General features: G+C 41.8%; 1 protein-coding gene across 2 annotated transcripts; it reads right to left on the reverse strand.

Moving 5' to 3' along the window:
• Positions 1-230: 230 nt before the first annotated feature.
• LOC133108575 (uncharacterized) lies at positions 231-13,825 on the reverse strand. 2 transcript variants are annotated; one of them, XR_009704676.1, is made up of 4 exons: positions 13,488-13,825; positions 9,936-10,035; positions 8,321-8,457; positions 231-1,926 (listed from the first exon to the last, which is right to left on the reverse strand). XR_009704676.1 is itself a non-coding variant. In XM_061218160.1 (3 exons), the coding sequence occupies exon 3, from the start codon at positions 1,919-1,921 to the stop codon at positions 1,280-1,282; it is 642 nt and encodes a 213-aa protein (XP_061074144.1). In that variant the 5' UTR covers positions 1,922-1,926; positions 8,321-8,457; positions 13,488-13,815; the 3' UTR covers positions 231-1,279. The 2 variants fall into 2 exon arrangements, 1 of the variants encoding a protein (XP_061074144.1); XM_061218160.1 differs by lacking the exon at positions 9,936-10,035 and having other exon boundaries at positions 13,488-13,815.
• Positions 13,826-14,415: the final 590 nt, after the last annotated feature.

Consider the following 14,415-nt stretch of genomic DNA (forward strand, 5'->3'; position numbering starts at 1 on the left):
CACCATCAACATGTTTGGTGGCAAAAGAGGAATGTATACCATGACAATCACCTCGTACCTACTGTCTAGTATGGCGGTGGGTCATTGATGCTTTGGATTATGATGAGTTGTGGGAACTTTTATAAGAAATCTTGGGATATTATGTATAGAAGACAATGAGAAATTGCCCGTTGCTCATGATAAAATCCACTAGCCTCTTCACCAACAAGGAAATACGAAGACAAGGAAAATATGAGAACTGAAAGATTTTATTTATTTTTAAGCAACTAGAAAACAAATTAACAGCTATTTTTTTCCTATGGACATGACATTTCATTTGAACAGTTAAAGTGTGGTAAGAACATTCATAAGTATATTGGTACTGTTAAAACATTAGGAGCACATACTTAGATGATAGATTGAAACAAAATTTCCCCATTCAAGCATCATGTTCTTTAAAACCATAATTACTTTGAATAAATCACTCACACACATTTCTCATCCATTGTTCTTTTGTTATTACAGCTATCAGTTAATAGCTTTGGATGTCCATTTGTTAATGATACAACCCTTTTAAAATTATTCACAAAAAATGTTGAAGAAATGTTCCATTGTACAGCAATAATTTGCACTGGCAGTCTTGTACAGTGAAGGTTTACACAGATGATAAACCCAGCCAAGAACCTGCATTACACCTAACAATAACTTGTTTGTTTGTGGTACAGTAAAATGCATAAATTATTTCAAAGTGTGTCAGTGAGATTAAAACAGGAAAAGCAAGCCTCCTGTGTAATAAAATGTAGAATCCAGATGGTAAGTGTGTAATTACAGGGAGTTAATTGTAAGAGGAACAGGATGGAAAAAGATCACTTACCTAAAGTGACAGTCACAAAAAAAATATCTGCTTAAATCTGGCTGGTATATGACCATCTTTGCTTTATACAGTAGTACATTACTGTATAATGAACAGCATAAGTACTCCATTTTACAAATGAAAGCTTGTCCATACGGGAGCCCCAGTTGCAGCACAGTTTTAAGCAGAATAAAATCTGCCTGCATTGGGCACTGAATATTGGGAAAAAGAAACAGGACAGAAATCAAACAATTAAAAATGTAAAAACCTCTCCAAAATCCAAAATCTCTGAACCGTGTAAAGGTAAGTGAACGATTTTGGAGGACGAAAGCCTTGAAACGGAAGCCAACATTGAAAGCAGGGGTGACGGTCACCCCATTCTTCAGCTCATGGAGGTCAACATGGTCATTAAGCCCCAACCCTCCCACCATCTTAGCATGGATGCGGCTATACCACCACCAGAACCTCAACTTCCTCCTTGGAGGGTCCAGCAGGGGATTGGCTGGCTGTGTCAATGTGGGCGGAACTCCCCCTGTCTGCCTCCCCGTTTCCAGAATCATCTTGTTTGCCGATTGTACACGTGCCCATCCCTGCTGTCTCCTCCACCACCACCTCTGCTGGCTGCACCTCCTCCATCTTGAGGCTAGCTTCCCTGTGTCCACTGCTGACCACCCGGGAGGAGCTGGGGTACCCCATCCCACTGACCAGGTCTGCATTGGTCCGGGTGGGGCGCCCTCCACTGGCCTGCCGTTTGAGTTGACATACCCAGACCGCCAGACCTACCGTGGAGCCCAGAAGGGTGAAGACCAGCATAGCTCCACCAATCAGCACTCCTGCCTTCCACTCCACCCACCTGAAGCAGCCCCAAATGTCAGGGCTGCTAGAAGGGGCAACGATGTCAGAGGGGGGCTCAGAGTCTGGCAGGCCGGCGGTGTTCGTTGGGCTGGAGTCATCCAAAGGCTTGATGGTGGTGCTGTGGACTGTGTTGGGTGTGGTCTCAGTTGCATCGTCTGATGCGCGCACATTAACGGACGCCCCCAGAAGTAGCAGCATACACCACAGGAGATGGCAGATCTGGCAACCCTCCATTGGCTCTGCAAGAGATATTGAGTGGAAATGGCTCACTATGATAATTCACTGGCCAAGACAGTTACTAAGCAATGAAGAGCCAGGTGTCACCCTGCTGTCCGAAGCTCTGCCTTCCCTGCTTGATTCTGTGGCATTTATAGGTTCAAGATTCTGTGTTTTACAAATTTAGATAACAAACTAGATAATATGTCTGACACTGAATGGTTTCAGATCTTAAGACAAACTATAATGTTAGACAAAGGGAAGTTGAGTGAACACAAAACATTTTTTTATAAATTATAATTTCCATTATGTAATGAAAAAGGTTATCAAGCACCCATATCACCCCTGTGAAAAAGTAAATGCCCCCCTTAAAATGTGCTCTATATTCCAGCCACTATGGCATTTTCCTAGCTGTCCCACTGGCAAAGCCATACTTCCGTTCATGCGTCTGAGCTAGGGTTATTACCACAGATTGAGGGATAGGCAATCTATTTTCCCAGAGCCAATTTTTTTGACAAAAAAATATATACACTCACCGAGCACTTTATTAGGAACATTTTTACTTTATTACACCTGCTCAGTCATGTGATTATCTAATCAGCCAATTGTGTGGCAGCAGTGCAATGCATACAATCATGTAGATTTGGGTCAGGAACTTCAGTTAATGTTCACATCAACCATCAGAATGGGGAAGAAATATGATCTAAGTGACTTTGATCTTGGCATGATTATCTCAGAAACTGCTGATCTCCTTGGATTTTCACGCACACTAGTCTCTAGAGATTGCAAAGGATGGTACAAAAAAATTAAAATAAATAAAATCCAGTGAGCAGCACAGACAGAAGCGCCTTGTTAATGAGAGACATCCGAGGACAATGACCAGACTGGTCAAAGCTGATAGGAAGGTGACAGTAATGCGAATAACCACACATTGTAGAAGTGGTATGCAGAAGAGCATCTCTGAACACACAATGCATCATAACTGTAAGTGGATAGGCTACAGTAGTAGAATTCTGAAAAATAAAAATACCTAATAAAGTGCTCACTAAGTGTATTTACAGTAAATGTGGTGTATTGAGCCAGTAAGGTATAGTATTATACTGCCATCTTGTGATGGTATCTTAATAATACATAAAACATTACGGTGACTAACAATAAAGTTGGAGAAGTATTTGAGTAAAAAGAATAAATACTCCAGTCCATCAGACTTTTGGTTCTGGCAGTTGGAGGGTTGCCAGATTGATCCCACCCTGGGTGTGTCGAAGTGTCTCTGAGCAATACATATAACCCCCACTGCTGGGGGTATGTCATTCAAGATGGAGCAGAACACTGAGATTTTGTTGCTGTGGATTGCAAATTTCTGGTCAGACTAGTCCGCCATTTGCCTATTCACCACCTGTCTGCTTCGACCATGTTTATACCAAAAGTTGCATCCCAGTCTATGCAGTATTTCTAATTTAGGAGCTTTCACATGCAATGTGTATATGTTTTTTAAAAATGTAAATCACAGAATCAGGAAAAATGCATACTTTGCAGTCATTGTTAATTGTCTTTTTTTCTTTAAGTCCTGTATTTATTTAAATTTTTAATTGCTTCTGTCTCTTGCATTGTGGTCCTGGGGGAATTGTAGATTATTTTGTTATTTTTTACCTACCTGTTGTCACATTTCATGTTTTCACATCATGTTTTATGTTCAGTTATTGTCTTAGTTATGTTATTGTCATGTCACGTATTATGTTAGTCTAGTCTCGCCATGTTTTTATGTTTTATTTCTTGTTACGTTTCATTGTCTTGTCATGTTATTTTCATGTTTAGTTCTTGTTACCATTTATTTCTTAGTCTTGCCATGTCATGTTATATAGTTTGTCATAATTTCGCAAACTTGTTATGTCATGATTTATGTTTGTTTCATGTTATGTGGTTCTGTTCATTGTTTAGCATACACTTTTTCGTGTCTTTCTGCAAACCTTGCATTCCTGCTTTCTCTCTCTCCGTTTCTGTCACTCACACCCTAATTGTTTCAATTTCCCTTGTCTTCTTACTAATCTACTAATGCTAGATCAGGATTGGGTAATACTAACATTCTAACCATGTGTTCATGTTACCTTACGTTTCTTGTGCATGTCATTTACTAATTTACTAATGCTAGGGCAGGATAGGTTTATTACTAACGATTACCAATTACCTTGTTAACTTGTCAATCCTCCACACCTGATTTCCATTCTCATGCTGCTCTCAAGCTAATTGTCTACACCAGTCTACACCAGCATATAAAGCTCAGTTTCATGTCTTGTCTTTGCAAAATAGTTGCCTCCTTTTCGTCAGTGCACTTTTGAGTGGTTTTGTCAACCCATTACGATCCAAGCCTGTTTATTGACAAAAGATTATTGACTTCTGTTTTGTTGACCACTGCCTGCCTGTACCACAGCTTTGCCTGCTGTCTTTGTGCTTTTGCCCCGCGGCTTTCGGATTTCGGTCTTGACTCCTGCGCCGTCATCGACCCTGAGCCTGCCTACCGTCCGCCTGTACTCCTGCCCCGCTGACAGCTTTCCTGGCTACCAGACTTTTTGCATGGTGTACCGATTATGACACTGCTTTCTCCCTCGGGACTGTACTTTGGTTTTTGGCTGGTTTTTACGTGTTTGAACATTGCTTGTTTTTTTGATTACGCTCACTGGACATTCCCTGAATAAAACCCTGATGGGACTTTATTACACCCGTTTCTGAGTCGTGCCTTTTGGGTCCAACCCCCCACGCACCCGTCTCACCTGTCATAAGACTGACAATAATGTATCATGAACAATTGTATTATTTTAACTGATGAGTTAAAATGATAGCTGCCAGTAATGGCACAAATTATAGTATAGATTCCATTTACAATTTGGGAGAAAAACCCATCATTTATTTATTTGCCTCTGTACTCCACAATTTGAGAATTGTAATAACAGTAATAATTATCAGCCTTTTCTTAACACAAGCTTGAAAATGACAAAGTTACTACTTGAACCCTCCAGGCATAATCCTGGTCTCTTCTGAAATGTAGCCATTGTAGGAACTACAACTCCCACAATCGCACAGGACAATTCAGCAACATCCTAATAATAATAATAATAATAATAATAATAATAATCCATGCTGATAATTGCTCAGACCATACCTCACACAACTGCGGTATAAGGAGGACCTAGGCACTGGTTCCTTCCCCATAGAGATCTCCCCAACAAATTAAATGCCTTCCTTTTTAACAGGTAGACATGACCACCCCCAAATTGGCACACACCATGACATTCCATAAACACAGGGGTGTTTACATATCACAACACAAATACGTATTAAACAGCATCTAAAAAGGTACCTATTACACAAACACTACACCAGGCCTTTAGGTTTACAACAGTACATGGACACATTCCATTAAACTCACAGTAAGTGTTACACAACACATAATTGATTTTATGAAGACGATCGCGAACGTACCCAACCATATAGCTGTCCCAGGACGGGAGCGCGCTTCCCTAGAAGCACCAGGAAGAGTCAGCCGATATGGCGGTAAGAAGTTCTGTCTCTAAATCACTGTATTTAACAAAGCACTGTACATTAAATAAATATCTTATGCTCACAGACATTGTACAAAGGCCCATATCTTTTGGTTAACCTGCATTTTATCAGAGCACAACATAGTTTTTGCATAACCAAGTGAGTGACTCAATGAACGAATGTGCATGCAATGTTTGGCGAGTTCTAAACGCATGTGTGCACCCATCCGTTTATACTCATGCAAACTCAACACATATCACAGTACAAATAAATACTAGTGGAGGAAACATATGCACTTTATGAACGCAAGTCCATCATTTATGAAAATCACATATAAAAGTTCAGTGCGGCCACAATAAGGAGGCGTGAGGACGCGCCAATGAGCCGCGGCATCACAAAGAGCAAGACATGTTATCGGGATCTTTCTCTTCTGCCCTTCTTCGACGCACCCTTTTTGGCCATTCGCTTCAGCTCATCTGCTCCGACACTTTGACAGGGGCTGAATGCTGCACAGCGCACTACCAGGCCTACGGACACACCCAGTTACCTCGCGGTAACCTTAGTGGCCTATAGCGAGTGGAAACTGGTGTACGCGGAACGCTACATCAGTTTACTCCTGCAACGATTCTGTGTTTCCATATTTGCCGTCTTATTATTGGAATGTATTTTGTTAGCACATATATATATGTACGTGAATTGATTCGCCGTCTTTTGCGCATATAGGCCTATAGAGTAAACTAAGTAGTTTCACAGCTAACAATAACTAACACACCCACTAACACACTTTACTTTCCTTTGTTCAAGCGACACGCCCGCTTGCGCGCGCCCACAGACAGACAGACAGACAGACACACACCCTACTAATTTACCCTACTAACTTCCCGTTAGTTTATCTGTTCTGTGTTTGTATGTTTGTTTAATAAATATGTTTTATTAATCCCGGTGTCTGTTTTGGCATCACATAGACATGAGAGCCGAGTTAAAGCAGTCTTTCGAAGAACTTCCAACCTTCAGGTTATTGGTATGTTTAATCATTAATATTGGTTATTTTAATTATTAATTAAAATACTAAATTTGTGGTTAGATATGTCTGATAACAGTAATTTTATGAGACTGATTACTTTTTGCGGTTATACTGCTACATAACATTAATTGGCGCCCCAGTTTCGTAGAGAGTAAAATCCCTACGTTATTTGGTGGCCCGTGAAAGGACCCTACATTTATTTGGCGGCCCCTGCGAGGACCCTACACCATGTATCAGACTCTCAGAACTGAGGATCCAGAGGCAAGACCACGATGAAAGTTCTTTGATTAACAAAGTCAATCAATTAATTAATTGTGTCAATGCAGGTCGAACAAGCGAGGATCAAAAGCCAGCAATCAGATACAGCTGGGATAAGGCAGTTCCTAACCAATAGTCCAGACAATAGGTCAGATTTCTAGCAAATAGATATATCAATGATAATTCAAAGAGTAGTAGCGGTCACAGGCGATAGGTCAAAAACAAACAGACTAATCAAACGACAAGAACAGAATACAACGCATAGGAAAACACGAAACATAACAGCCAGGCCATTCAATCAATGTTTCTCTGAGTTAGCACATTTTGGAATTATAAACTATTGTGGATTTGGTTCACTATTTACTTAGAAGTTTGATTTGATGCATTGTGTGTTCAGAGATGCCTTCTGCATACCACTAATGTAATGCATGGTTGTTTGCATTACTGTTACCTTCCTTTCAGCTTTGACCAGTTTGGCCGTTCTTCAATGAGTCTCTTTTATTAACAAGGGATTTTCAGTCTGCAGAACTGCTGCCCACTGGATTTTTGTTTTGTCATTCTTTACAAACTCTAGAGACCAGTGTGTGTGTGTGAAAATCCTGAGAGATCAGCAGTTTCTGAGATACTCAAACCACCCTGTCTGCCACCACCAACCATTCCACAGTCAAAGTATATATAAAAAAAAAAAAACTTGATACTTGACTAAGATCACGTTTTCCCCCCCATTCTGATGGTTGATGTGAACATTACCTGAAGCTCCTGACCCGGATCTACATGATAGACTCATACTGGAAGTTTTTCCTTGCCACCATTGCCCTAGGCGTACTCTTGGGGCCCCGTGTCTCTGTAAAGTTGCTTTGCGACAAAGGCCCTTTGTAAAAAGCGCTATACAAATGAAATTGAATTGAATTGAATTGAATTGAATGATTATATGCATTGCACTGCTACCACACATCTGATTAGATAATTGTATGAATAAGTAGGTGTAATAAAGTAAAGTATTCATAGTATAATGATGGGTGAGTGTATATATACTATCATGAAATTTTTCAAAAGCTTTCAAATCTACTCCATATTTTTTGAGAATCGGGGTTAAAGCTGTGAGAAAGGAAAAATATGAAACATATTTTAAATAAAATAGTGGAAATAAACAACGTTGTTTACTTCACCATAGGAAGTTAGTCATTCAGAAGCTGTTTTTCTGTAAAAATGTAAATGTACTCTTCCCACAAATCATATTTTATGTCATTCCTTTTATTCCCACACTGAAACGAGGTTGTTTGGGGATATACAAATACAGAAATACATATTAATGCAGATTTTCATGCACATTTCCCCAAAATGCCAGTAATCCTGAGACTGTTAAAGCTTAAATAAGCATTTATTTAACCTCTGAATGATACATTCTTGAATTGGTCTCTTTATGTTGGACCTATGCTTTGCTTTGGTATTGCAGCTGGTATTGTAGCTTATCTGTCCTGTTCTGTAGTTTGTTCTAATGACCTTGAAATGGACTTTGTTGTATGTTGCTTTGGATAAAAGCACCTGCTCAACATGCAATCTTAGTGTGGTGTGCAGGTTGACGAGGTTGTACCTACCCGAGTCAGTGTGGTGTGCAGGCTGATGCAGGTTTCAGGGTGTGATAGAGCAGGACTGGCCAGTGGCAGGCAGGTCAGGCAGGAGAGCGGTGAGGGGTGGTGTGGGCTTGGGCGCGAGGGCAGGACACCTCTGTCGTCTGAAGTGACAGGAGAGAGAAGACCAGGCTTGTGTGAGAGACCGAGACTGCATGCATCCTGCCCCAACCCCTCCCCCTCCACTGGGGTTATTTTGGGGTGTTTGTGGGTTCCTGTGCGGCACAGATGTTAGTTTGAAGAGTGTCGTCGCGGGGACAGGAGGAAGGCAGGCCAGGTGAAGTGAAGTGAAGACAGAGGGTGGGTGGGGATTGGAAGGGTTACCATGCCAACTGTGGCCCACCACATCCAAATAAGCTTAATTCACATGACATGATACTGCTTATGTTGTGAAGGCACACAAAAGAACACATTGAACACACAGACATAGATGTAGATACAGTTTACAGATGTATAGGCCTACCCAAATGAGCTCACTTTATCTATTTTCACTCACCAGGTGCTTTAATTATTTTACCTTGCTCTTGCTAATGTTACCTACCAAATTAGTTTTATATAGAACTATTTTCTTCATAACGTAGTTAGCTTGGGTTTATGTTACCAAGCTGGCTTTGTCTGTCATCTGGCCATCGCCAGAATCACGGAACACCAAAGGTTCTATCTAATTATATCTTTATAAAAGACAAATTAAAGAGATCAAAGTGGACTTATGGACTTTTTTTTAAAGCAGGCGAGCTACGGCAAACATTTGGTGGGAATTGTTATCTTGCAACAATTCAGACAATTACTTTAACTTGGTTGTTATATTTATCTGGGGAAACTGAGTCACAAACTTTGCTCATGCTGCAGGCAGTAGTGTAGTGGTTAAGGCACATGAATGGGACCCTCAAAGTTGGTGGTTCGATCCCCAGTAGCCACAATAAGATCCACACAACAGTTGAGCCCTTGAACAAGGCCCTTAACCCTGCATTGTTCTAGGGGAGGATTGTCTCCTGCTTAGTCTAAATCAACTGTAAGTTGCTTTGGATAAAAGCGTCAGCCAAATGACCTGCAATGTAATACTTGCAGAGGCGACACATACATTATTATCAATATGAGGTCATGTGATCACATCTAATCTAGTGAAGTAAGAGTTATAATTATGGAGCTTACATGAAATCAGTGTCGGGCTATGAGAATATTTGTAGGTTTTATTGTTGTGATAGCTTGTGAGGCAAGGGGCCCTTCCGGTGGGCTCAAAATTCTTACCGGCACCCCTGCCCTAGATACAGGCACACACAGTGTTGGACATGACACCTTTGCAATTTCCCTGCCTCATGAATACCCTGGACCTGGGCCACTTATGGGCCACTCTGACTGACTGCAACCCTCCCTCCTTGGACAGCCCTGGAGCCAGCTCTGCCTCGCCCTGCAGACCTGCCCCAGGCCTGGTCTGGATCTCACCAAGGCACAGGGTTTGGTTTGGTTTGATGATTGGCGTGGTGGGGAAGGGAGGGTGACAGGGCCACTACACAGCACTGTGCCACAGAACTGTCCCTTCTCCCGGACAGAATAGTACTCTTTCAATTGCTCCATCTCTTACAGTATCTCTCTCTCCCCCTCCCGCTCTCTTAGAGAATGGGACAAGCGTACAGGGCCGCCATCTTAGCCAGAACAAAGCAGAGGATGGCCTGCATCATGCACTGCAGTGAGGGAGAGAGAGAGACAGAGAGAGAGAGATATGTGTATATTATATATGTGCACTGTATATATGTATATATTATATACATATGCTTTGGCAATACAAACTGTAATGTTCTGTCATGCCAATAAAGCAACTTTAATTTAGAGAGAGAGAGGAGGGAGCAGAAAAAACGGCCTTCTACACACTTTCACACACACTCACTCTCACACTCTCACTCAATTTCAATTAAATTCAATGTGCTTTATTGGCAGGAAATATATTGCATACATATATACATATTGCCAAAGCATGTATGTGTATAACAGTATGTAAAAAGTAAAACATGAACAATAATTTATACTACTTATAATTACAGATTGATTGGTTCAGATAAAATAAGTGGAAATAATAGTGTCAACAATTAAGACATAATAATAAAAAACAAAAAAGTAAAAAACAGTAATACAACAATGTCACATACTGCACACATGTGCTTCAGAAAGTATTCAGACCCTTTTACTTTTTGCACACTTTGTGTTGTAGATTATATTTTGAATGGATAAAAAAATACAATAATTTTCAATCACTCTGCACTCAATAACCAATAAGGACAAAGTGAAAACGTTTTTTTTTCTTTTCTTTTTTTTTCTTTTGCTAATTTATTAAAAATCAAAAACTGAAATCTCTAATTTCCAGATGCATTCAGGCCCTTAATTCAGTACTTTGTAGAAGCCCATTTGGCAACAATCACAGCTTTGAGTCTTTTTAGTTAAGTTAAGCTCCATCAGATTGGATGGGAAACATCTGTGAACTGCCATCTTCAGGTCTCTCCACAGAGGTTCTATGGGGTTTAAGTCTGGGCTTTAGCTGGGCCACTCAAGGACACTCAGAGACTTGTCCCGATGTCACTCCAGTGTTGTCTTGGCTGTATGCTTCGGGTCCTTGTTGTGCTGAAAGGTGGACCATTGCCCCAGTCTAAGGTTGCGTGCACTCTGGAGCAGGTCTTCTTCAAGGACCTCTCTGTATTCAGCTGCATTCATCCTTCTCTCTGACCAGTCTCTCTGTCCCTGTCACTGAGAAGCACCCCCATAGCATATGGCAAAATGGCAAAATCTCCAACATCATAAAGTGTGCAAAAAGTGAATGGGGGCGGCACGGATGGTGCAGTGGGTAGCACTGCCGCCTCACAGCAAGGAGGTCCTGGGTTCAAATCCCGGTCGGCTGGGGCCTCTCTGTGTGGAGTTTGCATGTTCTCCCCGTGTCTGCGTGGGTTTCCTCCGGGTACTCCGGTTTCCTCCCACAATCCAAAGACATGCAGGTAAGGCTGATTGGAGAGTCTAAATTGCCCGTGGGTATGAGTGTGTGAGTGAATGGTGTGTGTGCCCTGCGATGGACTGGCGACCTGTCCAGGGTGTATTCCTGCCTTTCGCTCAATGTATGCTGGGATAGGCTCCAGCCCCCCTGCAACCCTCTTCAGGATAAGCAGGTTAAGATAATGGATGGATTGATGGAAAAAGTGAATGGTTCTGAATACTTTCTGAAGCCACTGTCTATATTTAAAAACATGCATTGTGCAAAAGCTTTAGGCAGGTGTGAAAAAATGCTGTAAAGTAAGAATGCCTTCAAAAATTGAAATGTTAATAGTTCATTTTTAGCAAGTAACAAAATGTAAAGTGAATGAAAAGAAGAAAAATCGAAATCAAATCAATATTTGGTGTGCCCATCCTTTGCCTTCAAACCAGCATCAATTCTTCTAGGCACACTTGCACAAAGTCAGGGATTTTGTAGGCATATAGTCAGGTGTGTGATTAACCAATTATACCAAACAGGTATTTACATTTAATATGTAGGTTGAAACACAATCATTAACTGAAACAGAAAAGGCTGTGTAGGAGGGTTAAAACTGGGTGAGAAACAGCCAAACTCTGCTTCCAAGGTGAGGTTGCTGAAGACAGTTTAATGTCAGAAGTCATACACCATGGCAAGACTGAGCAGAGCAACAAGACACAAGGTAGTTATATTGCATCAGCAAGGTCTCTCCCAGGCAGAAATTTCAAGGCAGACAGGGGTTTCCAGATGTGCTGTCCAAACTCTGTTGAAGAAGCACAAAGAAACGGGCAATGTTGAGGACCATAGACGCAGTGGTCAGCCAAGGAAACTTAGTGCACCAGTTGAAAGACACATCATGCTTACTTCCCTTTGCAAGATGTCCAACAGTGCCATCAGCTCAGAATTGGCAGAAGTACACCCATCTACACCCAAGTACACCCATCTACTGGTCAGAAGTGGTCTTCATGGAAGAATTGAGGCCAAAAAGCCATACCTCCGACGTGGAAACAAGGCCAAGCGACTCAACTATGGATGAAAACACAGGAACTGGGGTGCAGAAAAATGGCAGCAGGTTCTCTGGACTGATGAGTTAATATTGAAGTTGAAATATTTCGCTGTAGCAGAAGGCAGTTTGTTTGCCGAAGGGCTGGAGAGCGGTACAAGCATGAGTGCCTGTGGGCAACAGTGAAGCATGGTGGAGGTTCCTCGCAGGTTTGTGGCTGCATTTCTGCAAATGGAGTTGGGGATTTGGTCAGAATTAATGGTCTCCTCAATGCTGAGAACTACAGGCAAATACGTATCCATCATGCAGTACCACCAGGGAGGCATCTGATTGGCCCCCAAATGTATTTTGCAGCAGGACAACGACCCCAGACATACAGCCATTAAGAACTATCTTCAGCTTAAAGAAGAACAAGGAGTCCAGGAAGTGATGGTATGGCCCCCACAGAGCCCTGATCTCAACATCATCAAATCTGTCTGGGATTACATGAAGAGACAGGAGCATTTCAGGCCGCCTAAATAACTGTGGCTAGTTCTCCAAGATGTTTGGAACAACCTACCTTCCGAGTTCCTTCAAAAACTGTGTGCAAGTATACCTAGAAGAATTGATGCTATTTTGAAGGCAAAGGGTGGTCACAGCAAATATTGATTTCATTTTGATTTTTCTTCTGTTCATACATTTTGTTAATTGATAAAAATAAACTATTAACCTTTCTATTTTTGAAAGCATTCTTATTTTACAACATTTTTTCACTCCTGCCTAAACGTTTTGCACAGTACTGTACATGCAGACACCCACTGTCAAGTGTCAACTGTTATATTCTCCACCAGTGCTTGTGCTACTCAAAATAGCCATAATCCTTTTTAAACACCATAAAACCCTACAATCCCCTCACAGTAATAGCCGCTGGCTAGCAGAACAGCTGTGTGTACAACAGCACATTAGTGCTCAGGGCCACACTGCTGACTGAGCTAAAAGAGCAGTTAATAAACCATGTTAGTGTTCACACTGTCCTGTCCTTATGGCATTACATATGGTTATTCTAGCATCTGTTGTGCCTCCAACAATTAAACAAAAAAACAAATGCTGGACGATTCTCAAACTATGTTCCAACCATTCCCAAACAAAGCAGAACTTACCAGCTTCAATGAAAATATCTCTGTGGTCCCTTAAGGCATTCCCTTTGTGTTATACAGCAGTTCTTCTTATCAGAGTTCAAATGGCCAATTCAAAAGTGAGTAAAATTCAGTCCAAACGCCCCTCTCACCTCTCTCAGTCACACACTCGGACACATGCACACTCTCTCTCACACAGCCATACACACTCCGTCCCAGTAACGGTAAGACTGCTGCCATACACACACAGTCACAGTAGCAGTAAAGGAGACTCTCCTGTTCAGCTAACAGTTCATTGGGGCATGATTGTTAGCTGTCCTCAATAGTGTCAAGTGGTTCCACAGCAGAGCTGAGTGATGGGGAGTTTGCCTCTGTGTGTCACACATCGCCTGTGTCAGGCTTCGCTCTCTCTGTTTTTCCTGCCCCAGAACATCAGCATCAGAGCTTTGTTTTGCCCCGGCACACTAAAGCAGCCACAGCTGAAATCCCAGTGTGCCAGCGATCGGTGGCAGGCACAATGGACACCTTTGTGGGATCTTCCTCAGGCCCCCTCATCTTCAGAGAGAAGAAAGATGTCCTTTTTATTCATGGACTGGTCTGGTTCTTTGCTCAGCCTATGGTATACTGGATATGCACATACATTGTATGTACAAACATATGCAAATGTGAAGATAATTATAAATAATGTACAGTATATTGTAGCAATGGTTGTAGAATAAAAGCCACATATCTTGACATCTCAAAGTGTACCAATCAGCAAAAAGCACCCTTTCCACCTGTCGGGCTGGCAGCAATAACAACCTCTGGGACATTGCTGATGGCCGGACCCTTCCACCATGTCTGAGATGGCCTTCCCTGTCATTGTCAAGCTTGGGCAACTGACCCTTCCTCTAGCGAGGGTTGTAGACCCACACTACTCCTCCCCTGGGTAGTCCACTCAACCAGTGCAGCA

The sequence above is a fragment of the Conger conger genome, chromosome 13 (assembly GCF_963514075.1).
Source record: "Conger conger chromosome 13, fConCon1.1, whole genome shotgun sequence".
NCBI lineage: Eukaryota > Metazoa > Chordata > Actinopteri > Anguilliformes > Congridae > Conger > Conger conger.

Excerpts from the sequence above, each read along its gene's own strand:
- LOC133108575 (XM_061218160.1), bottom strand. The coding sequence starts at position 1,921 with ATGGAGGGTTGCCAGATCTGCCATCTCCTGTGGTGTATGCTGCTACTT.